The 10,205-nt window shown below is 42.6% G+C and overlaps 2 protein-coding genes across 2 annotated transcripts; both read left to right on the top strand.

The window, feature by feature from the left end:
* Window positions 1-450: 450 nt before the first annotated feature.
* tor3a (torsin family 3, member A) lies at window positions 451-4,692 on the top strand. The gene is made up of 6 exons (XM_084473188.1): window positions 451-685; window positions 933-1,055; window positions 1,813-2,078; window positions 2,667-2,842; window positions 3,218-3,342; window positions 3,654-4,692. Exons 1-6 carry the CDS (start codon window positions 520-522, stop codon window positions 3,899-3,901), a joined length of 1,104 nt encoding a protein of 367 aa, XP_084329314.1. The 5' UTR covers window positions 451-519; the 3' UTR covers window positions 3,902-4,692.
* A 743-nt stretch (window positions 4,693-5,435) lies between these two features.
* Window positions 5,436-9,873, top strand: calr (calreticulin). Its single transcript, XM_084472566.1, has 9 exons — window positions 5,436-5,677; window positions 6,220-6,321; window positions 6,678-6,881; window positions 7,161-7,255; window positions 7,412-7,621; window positions 7,737-7,850; window positions 8,075-8,218; window positions 8,393-8,485; window positions 8,582-9,873. Exons 1-9 carry the CDS (start codon window positions 5,584-5,586, stop codon window positions 8,807-8,809), a joined length of 1,284 nt encoding a protein of 427 aa, XP_084328692.1. The 5' UTR covers window positions 5,436-5,583; the 3' UTR covers window positions 8,810-9,873.
* The last annotated feature ends 332 nt before the right edge of the window (window positions 9,874-10,205 follow it).

Here is a 10,205-nt window from a genome sequence, read left to right on the forward strand (position 1 = left end):
TGCTTGTGCTTACTGTCGTGTACGTGTCCAATGATCAGTTTAGTTAACTTAAGGGCTGGGCTTTGCAGCCCATTGCTTCGTAGTGCTATAGGGCAGCTTTGTTAAGCACGATTAGCTTCCATAGTTGGAAGTGTGCCCATGCGTTTGCAGCTACAAGTGAGCGCCGGTTGTCTGTCACGGCGACATGGCTCAAATAAATACAAGGAGGGCTACTCTTAAACGTACTGTTGTACACCTGATCTCAAATTAGTTCAGACCCATTGTGCTGAGGGATGCTAAATTAGCCTGGGAGTTGGGCCAACTTTGCGGCGCCCTACGGTAGCTAGTCATACTGCGCGACCGGTGATGAAAGAGTCGCGTTGTGTTGACTCGATGGTCACGTGACTGGAGCTAGCCCACCCTCTCCTCCGGGGTTCAGCTCAGATATATTGGAGGCCGGTTAAATAGGCTTTAAATGGATAAAAGAAGGCACACTGTAACCAGACTTTCTCCCATAACGTTAAGCTTGCGCCATCACCAATGATTCTGTTTTCGTTTGTCCCATTTTTTTGGGCTGTATCTGCAAACGCAGACTTTTTTCAATTTGACAGCATCTCTAACGCATCCACGTACTATTTCAATTATATTTATTGTAATGTATGGGATGGGGAGTGTCAGCCAAATCAAGAAGATGCTACCCAGCAAGGTAAGGAATACGATCCGTTTCAAATATTAACATTTTTGTCGGAATGGCTATATATAAATCAAATGCACATTGAGCTAACGTTTGCGGGTGTCTTCCCGGGAAGACCCCCGCATATAAGAGGGGATGTAAATTAATTCAGACTATTCAGTGGATATTGAATATCCGTCTGGTTTGTGTTTCTTAAAAAATCCATGTCAATCAGTAGCTTGGAAGCAAAGCTGAACACTGCATTTTCTGTCTTGAGCAGTTCCTTCGAGGGACCTTTGGGCAGGATTTCCCCAAGAATATATCAACGTGGTACATCAGTGGTACTGTAGCCTGGGCCAGTGCTGTGACACGGGGGACTGCAGGATCACCAACAATATGACAGGTATTGGGTCATATATATCATAGTTATAAAATGTGTCTCTTTTCAATCCCATACAGAGGAAGATGACAAGAATTGTTCATAAGAATATAAGAGGCAAACAAATTGAGTCAATTTTAATACAATTTACACCTGTTTTTCTAAAACATCATTCATAGACTACAGACTGAACTTTCAAAAATGAACTAAACATTTGGCTTATATATTTTACATTTTTGCAAATATGACCATACTATATTACCATATATGATACTGAAATTATTTTTCCAGGATACTAAACACACATAGCTACACCACAAGGAGAAGTGCCACTGATCTGGTGTTGTTCAGATTTAGAAGTTGCATGGGAAAGGGCTCTTTTTTATATTCAGCCACAGTTTTATGGAATGGGTTACCTGCTAGTATGAAGACAATTGTTTCTCTTGTCAGTTTTAAACACCCTCAAAGAAATGGTTGAGCAGCAGACAGACATATGGCTATTTATTATAGTGTCTCTTTTATAGATTGTTATTAAATGTATGTTTATATGAATTCTTCCCGCACTGTCATGTACATTACCTTTAACACACACACTTACATACACCTATATGCTTACACTACCAAGGGACCACAATGGAAATAAGCCCATGGGCTTTTTTGTATTATCCCTTTGACTTACCTTTGTACATGTGTCAATAAGGAATTTCAGACTGTTCATACTGTATGTTCCGTCCCATTGAATCTGTATTTTAAACGTGTGTTCTATGATTGGCCCCTTCAGGCTTGGCAAGGGACCTACAGATGAAGCTCCATGGGCAGCACCTTGTTCAGTCCGTGGTTCTGAAGGCCATTCAGGGCTTCATTAACAACCCAGAGTCCAACAAGCCTCTCACCCTCTCCTTTCACGGCTGGTCGGGCACCGGCAAGAACTTTGTGGCCCGGATAGTGGCTGATAACTTATACCGGGAGGGGGTAAAAAGCGAATGTGTTCGCTTGTTCATCACCCCGTTTCACTTTCCTCACGCCAGGCTGGTGGACACGTACAAGGTGAGTCCGCTTGGCACTGAGATGCAGCTGTACAGTAGTACCTTTGATCTGGTCAATACTGGGTTGAGACTGTGGCGCGGTGCCCTGTAACCTAGTAAAAAATGGTCTGTTTTTTGGAACCAGGCACACTTCCAATAGGGGGTGGTAGTGTCTGGGGATCTTATCAAGTTGAAGTTTCACAATTTGGATTTCAAAATGATGATGACCCTGGACATCATTACACAACCTTTTGCGTTTAATATACGTAGATACAATTGCACATAGTGCACTTTAATCAATCTGCAGACGTCCATCTGCAGACGTGGGATTTGGATTGGTATTCTTATAAACTCATGTATTTTTCTACTTGTTCCAGTAATACATGTATGTAGCTTAAATAGCCATTATTTCACATTAACAAACAACTGTCTTCATCTGAACTTTGTCCTGAGTCTTGCCCCCTGATCTATTAATTTGATAAAAGCTTTTTGCAACAGTCCCCAAAAAAACCTAAAAGCAAATGTGGTTTATTTAACTTGGATAATGTTACATGACATCCTGTGTGTGTGGATCAAAGGGGGCTGAAACCTTCTCCTCCCTCCTCTCCAGGGCCAGTTGAGAGAGGCAATCCGGGACATGGTCCTGCGTTGCCCTCAGACTCTCTTCATCTTCGACGAGGCGGAGAAACTCCACCCCGGTCTCATCGACGCCATCAAGCCCTATCTGGACCACTATGACAACGTGGACGGGGTCAGCTATCGAAGAGCAGTCTTCCTCTTCCTTAGGTTAGACCTGAGACTCGCAGTGTTGGCCATCTCTTTCTTCTTTGTTCTTAAGATACTGCATTGTTTTTTTTCCTGCTCCGAATGTCTTGTCCTTGTCCCCATCAGTCGATGTATCCCAATCTATTTCTTGAATACGATGCTCGAAGCGTAGTGTTGCACGATTTGCTACGTTGACCTCTTCGCACAATTGCTTCCATTCTCTCATTCATGTAAGGATACTTTAAATTGTGTTGTGTAAATACTAAGACAAATGGGATCTGTTCCGGTGGTTGACTGTTAGTGGTATTGAGGTACATATCTGGTACTATGCTATAAACTAAAACACATTAATGTAACAACCCAAATTCAGATTTGCCATGCCTTCTCTCTCTGCAGTAATATCGGAGGGGCCACGATAAACGACGTAGCGCTGGACTTCTGGCACTCGGGCCAGAACAGAGAGGACATCGGCATGGAGGACCTGGAGCACCGGCTGCGGGCTGAGACCGTCGACTCTCAGGGTACGTAGAGATGAGGTGTACCCTTGTAAGGTGGGTCACGCTAGCTAGGCTCTACAAACAAACCCCATCCGTGTAGGTCGGGCTAATGTCATTGCCTGTGACTGAGTGTGCATTAACAGTGTTTTAAATCTCATAAATATACTCATTGCTGTGTACTAAGCATATTGAATAATTATAAAGAAGCACCTTGCTTTGTCTGGGTTTCCTTTTTTCCCTATGTTTGTTAGATTTAAATAATAAAGAGACAAAAAATGGATAACACCCATCGTGCCCGTCTTGCTGTGATATTAATAACAATTTCTCCCCGACAGGTGGGTTTTCTCAGAGTGAGCTCATGTCCGGCCACCTGATAGACTTCTTTGTGCCCTTCCTGCCCCTGGAGTATCGCCACGTCAAGCTCTGTGCGCGAGACGCTTTCGCCGCGCGAGGTCTGGAGCCGGAGGAGGCCACGCTAGACGAGGTGGCCAAGGCCATGCTCTACGTACCCAAGGAGGAGAGGCTGTTCTCAGCACAGGGCTGCAAATCTATACCCCAGAGGATCAACTTCTTCCTCCCATAGGAGGAGAGATGGAGGGAGAGAGAGAGAGAGATAGAGAGAGAGAGAGAAAGGGAGAGAGACCTTGAGGATGTCAGAGATAGTTTAACCAGCATGTCTGCATAAAGAGCAACAGTCGAGCTGTCGTCTCTGTTTCGCAGTAAGCCCCTCCTCCACACCCACCCACTCCCCCAACCACTAATCCACCTTCACTCCTCCAGAAGCCTCCTGGTGTCTCAGCAAAGGGCCGGAGAGCAGGATCATTCAGGAAAGACATTGTCGCCCCCTGCAGACATGGACAGTGTTGCTGAACGTCAGGTCCTCGTGTGCAGTGTGGCTGCGTGTCAGCGATGGCCTGTAGCAAATCTATACATGGCCGCCAAGACAGAGAACAAGAAGAGAAGAGGCACTGACAGAGCTACTGCCAATCGGGGAAGACAATGGAAGACGTCTGTGGTTATTTTGATCATGTCACACTGTATTTCTTTTTCAACCCTTAGACGTATTTAAGTATTTAAGTTGACATGGGACTCAAACGCTGTGTAGTCGTTGCCCATCAGGATTTGTGCATGTTTTATATTGATTGTGTATGTGCTAACAGCCCTATTTGGAGCAACCAATACATTCGCTTTTAATGTTACCATCCATCATGTGTTTCCTTTGATCACAAGCATTTTGTGTTGCATATTTCAGTTGTGTATTAGACAGTTTGGTTGGTTAATATATTGAATGGATCTAGAATGTATTGTGTGCAACAAGTTACATGGCCTGTCAGACATGACATTCTTACTCGACAAAGATCTATTTGGAAATCATCCTGTTGTTGTGTATTCTTTCATTGGACTTGAATGATTGTCCTGCAGGGCTGCACAGGGATATTTACCTGTTCCTTAGGTCTTGCAAGGAGCGAATTGAGTTGATAAATAAAATGAGCCTACTTCCCTCCAGGCAACTATTAGAGCAGTGATTCAACCGGATCAGCATTTATTTACTCAACTCAACTAATTGTCAGAGTGTCATTAAGTATAGGCCTACCACTTTATATACGCTTATTTTATTTTGTATTGACTTTTATGAATAATGATCAGAACGGTGGAGGTGGACAACCTACTGTGTATTGTCAGTATACATCGATAGCTAAATTAACGGGTTCTCTGTATATAACAGCTTAAATCATTCAGTTGAATACGGTGCACGTATTTATTGACCGCACCTTTTTTTTAAATCTCACTCAATATACACTCAGGCACGCATGACTATATGGCCATGCATAACCCTTGCACGATACTATTATTTCTATCAAATTTAATTTGGAATCATGGCCTCTGCCTGATACACTTGGTTAGATGTTTACTACAATCCAATAATCGCTCACATTGAATAGATGGCAGCGCAACATCATTTCGAGGGGGCGTATCAAGCAAACGCGTGGTCTGCACTCATTGGCCACAACAATAGACTATTCATTTTTTAATCAATTCGATTGGCTGAAGACCGCTGCGTTTCCTGATCGAGCCACTGACCAATAGAATTCAGACATTTGTGCTGAGCCGAAAGGAGAGCGCTTGCGATCCGACAGCGGCTTTGCAGCACTCAATTATCATTCTAGGTGAGACCGGGTTGAAGGAAAAGCGTGTTGCACTGTTAATTTTCCCCTTAAATTATCATATTTATTTATTTTGCATTCAAAGGACTAAGCTTTCAAAATGACCGCGTTGTCGGTGTTTTTATTGGCCGTATCTGTCGCCTCTGCTCTGGGAGAGTCTAATGTATATTTTCGGGAGCAATTTGAGGATGGAGGTAAGAAACTACATGCAGCCATCTTATGATTCTTCTTAATGTGTTTTTAGGTATTCTACATTTTCATGCATGGCATATCAATAGCATTTATAGCTCCTTCAAATATAACCACCGTTTCATACTGTTTTGGTTTGTGACTGCCCACCACATAGAGGATGCTTTTATTAAAATGACAACTTAATTCATTGATTCAAGTTGAATGCATTGTGTTAAGAGCGATGCACTCAAGTGTCGCCATCACCAGCATCACCTATATCCTATTTCCTAGACACTTCTCAGTTTTCTCATCGTCTGGCCCCTTCTGTCTCCCCATCCCCCTACTGCAACACCTCCCTTGGTCATTCCCACTGTCATCCAGTTGGCTTAGCGCTCCATCACTCGGTGAAGACCGTATACGTTTTGTGAACGTCAAGACAACAACGCCTTTACCGTTAAATACCTTAATCGTCTTCAGACAGATGAATTTAACCTGTAGTTGCAAAATGGGCAAAATGAGGACACGGTCATGTTTGTCCTCGAACGAATGTCTGTGGTTTTTGCAGATGCCTGGACCAGCCGCTGGGTGGAATCAAAACACAAGTCGGATTATGGCAAGTTTGTCCTGTCTGCAGGGAAGTTCCATGGTGATGCAGAGAAAGACATGGGTAATTTATATTTTCTGTATTGCTCTACCTTGTTGAATGTTCTTCATGAAACAATGGTCTGTCTGTGCTCGTGTGTGTGTTGTTGTGCGTTCACAGGGGTGCTGCACATGCATGGACGTGTGTGGATATTTAATCCATTCGATTTATGAATAATGTCTGTTCGATTTAATTTCCTTTTATTAAAACATTCGTTTTTGCAAGATGTATTAAATTGTTCATGAATGATGTTTGCTATATTGCACATTAATAGACATATTTAATGTATCTATTGTTGCTAACCCTAGCAACACTGTTGCTACTGTAGCCAGAGGTGGTGACTTGATATTAAACCCACCAACTTCAATATGCCCCTGCAGGACTTCAAACCAGTCAGGATGCCCGCTTCTACTCCATGTCATCCCGCTTCGATGACTTCAGCAACCAGGGCCAACCCCTCGTCATCCAGTTCACCGTCAAACACGAGCAGAGCATCGACTGTGGAGGAGGTTATATTAAGCTGTTCCCATCCGGCCTCAGTCAGGAGGAACTGCACGGAGACTCTGTCTACAACATCATGTTTGGTCAGTGAGACTATAGGTGTCCTGATGGCTCTCAAACACATCTTGGGCTTTCATTAGATGTGACTCAGAAGTAGTTATGTTAATGTGATCTAATTTATTTATTATTATCTTAATATTATAGATACTTTAGGAATACCTACCTTTTTAATACCTTTTTTTCTGCATCAGGAGCTGATTTTGCCTTTTTAACAATACGTTTTATCCATTCACCTTCTCGGTCCCAAGGTCTTTGCTGAGTTATATTGTTGGAATCGTTTCTCCCCGTTTTTTAAATCATAGGTCCTGACATCTGTGGCCCTGGTACCAAAAAAGTCCATGTCATCTTCAACTACAAAGGCAAGAACCATCTAATTAACAAGGACATTCGCTGCAAGGTGAGGATGGAGTTCAACAATGCCTCTGAATTATGAATGTTGTTTAAAAGGTTGTATATAATCACCATTCAAAAGCACAAAATGAAAACACATGTATTTTACGACGGATGAAAGTTGTATCTTAACATGTCATTTATTTCCTGCGATCTCTTGCAGGATGACGAGTTCACTCACCTGTACACCCTGATCATCAACCCCGACAACACGTACGAGGTGAAGATAGACAACAAGAAGGTGGAGTCTGGCAGCCTGGAGGATGACTGGGACGTCCTGCCCCCAAAGAAAGTCAAGGACCCCGAGGCCAAGAAGCCCGAGGACTGGGATGAGAAGGAGACCATTCCCGACCCTGAGGATAAGAAACCCGAGGTACGGATCTCGACTCTTTAGTGTAGGTCATTCAGCACATTCTGCCAATACAGCTGGCCGGTTTTGCTGGTGCCTCCATGCTCAAAAGTGTTTGATTTTCTTTGTACCTTGGCAGGAATGGGACAAGCCTGAAAACATCCCAGACCCCGACGCCAAGAAGCCTGATGATTGGGACGATGAGATGGACGGCGAGTGGGAGCCCCCCATGGTCACCAACCCGGACTACAAGGTAATAACTATATAATGGATTATAATGGGTTATAATGACCATGATCTATGTAAAGCACCAATTACATATAACTACATATATAATGTGAAGATATATTTAGGATTTGGAAGTATTGTCTCTTGTCTTCTAGAAGCCTATTGTGTGTGCAGTTACGCAGTCGCTGGAAGAACCTACTGAATGCACACCGAACAGCTTAATGTTAACCCATGGGTTCTCTTTCTTAGGGAGAGTGGAAGCCCAGGGAGATCGACAACCCGGCTTACAAGGGCAAGTGGGTCCACCCTGAGATTGACAACCCGGAGTACACCGCTGATCCTGAGATCTACAAATACCACAGCATCGGGGTCATGGGGCTCGACCTGTGGCAGGTAACATGAAGCACTGGACACCAAGCCAAGGCTCCCTAAAGGAATCACCTACATTCCTGACCCGCGGCTTAGCATGTGTAGCTAACAACAGCTTGCAAAAATAAAAATTTTCATTGTCAGTAGAAGGTCTCGCAATATGTGTATAACATGTTGTTTCCCGTTCTCTGTATGCAGGTCAAGTCTGGTACCATCTTTGACAATTTCCTGATCACCAATGACCCAAATCTGGCAGAGGAAATCGGCAATGAGACATGGGGTCAAACTAAGGTGGGTAACAAACACATTTTGCAGACAATAGTCTGTTACCTTTGGACTTCTTTAAAATTCCTCTGAGCTAACTGTATGATGTTCGTGCCCATGAAGGACCCAGAGAAGAAGATGAAGGACAGCCAGGAAGATGAGGAAAGAAAGAAACGTGAGGAGGACGACCAAGGGAGGAAAGAGGAACCAAAGGAAGAGGGTGAAGAGGAAGTAAAGCAGGAAGAGGAGGAGGACGACGAGGAGGACGAAGAAGAAGAGGAGGAGGATCTAGAGGAGGAGGAGGAAGAAGAGGACGAAGGCACAGATTCCCAACTCAAAGATGAGTTATAAACCATTTGGCCAGAACTTTCTTGAAGGGAACAGGGCTATCTAGGCCAGAGGCCGGGCTGGATACACTTGGTTGGACCCTCATGACCACTTAACCAGGGATGGAGATTTGGCAGGGTGGGGTACTTTCATTTTGTTTACAGGGTGAATGCAGTAGAATTTGGGGGGTGGAGGTAGGTAGTTTATTGGTTTTATGTTTCTATGACATGATTGAGAAGATGGTCATAATAATGCTTAGAAGGAGCTCATCAACTTGAACACTTCAAAGACAAAAGTCCACACAGCTGTTTTTGCCAGTAAACTGTAAATGTAATCTGTAATTCATGTTCTGCACTAAGTTGGATTTCTATGAAATATATTTTGTCCTTTTTCATTCGTTGCAGGAAATCGTATGTTTGCGTTGTGCGTTTGTGTTGTGATCTACGGCGAGAAAAAGTTTTGTGTTTCCAATGTGTTTGTTTTTACTGTCTTTATTTAACCTGTGTCATATTTTGTTGTCACGTCGAGCCTATCGTGTCTCCAGGGGACTCCTACTCGGACGCCATCCACACTATCACGTCATACTTCCATTCTGACACTACGCGCCGTCAAGTTCAGGGCACTGTCATGAATATATGAGGACAAGTCCTCATATGCGTGTGTTTGTTCAAAGCATAACACTTATAGGATGGATTAATGGCATGGTCTTTAAGGTGGAATATTATATATTATACATATATTAATATGTATGGTTTTTTTACTGTATAGTAACGAGTAGCATTCTTTCATTTTTTATGCAGACCGTTTCTCAGTCCCTAGTAAACTAGACAATTACTGTAGATTCAGCATATTTTTAACACTGCATCAACATTACAAAATTGCTTCTTTCCATTGGTGTTTAAGTGTGGGATCTTATGGTCTCGCCTAGTGATCGCTCTATCATTTCTGCACTGCTGTACCCTTACAAACGGTCACATGTTAAGATTTAGTCCTTTTGTAGATACTTTTTTTTTTTTACTAATTCTGACAAGGGTGGAAGAATGTTATTTTCTTGTGTAAAATAGGAGTTCTGTTCTGACCAATTAATAAACGAGAAGAAACAAATAATGCTTTTTGATTTTAAAGTGGGCCTATATTTTATATAATTATTACCATTGTCATATATTATTATTATTCATTATTTAAATATATGGCTGCAGGCAAATGCCCTGATTAATCATTTATACTAATCATCGGTATAAGTAGGCCTACATTTGTGCAAGCATTACCCCAAAAATGTTTTAGACGTGTTCTTTAGTTTAGAAAATCATATGCATATGACATGATGATACACTGTTAGTAATGAATGATATAATTTTTCAGCATTGTGTAATTCTAGTGAAAATATTATTTGAACAAACAACATTGCAGGAACATGTCC

The sequence above is a fragment of the Micromesistius poutassou genome, assembly GCF_964030765.1.
Source record: "Micromesistius poutassou genome assembly, chromosome: 9".
Classification (NCBI taxonomy): Eukaryota; Metazoa; Chordata; class Actinopteri; order Gadiformes; family Gadidae; genus Micromesistius; species Micromesistius poutassou.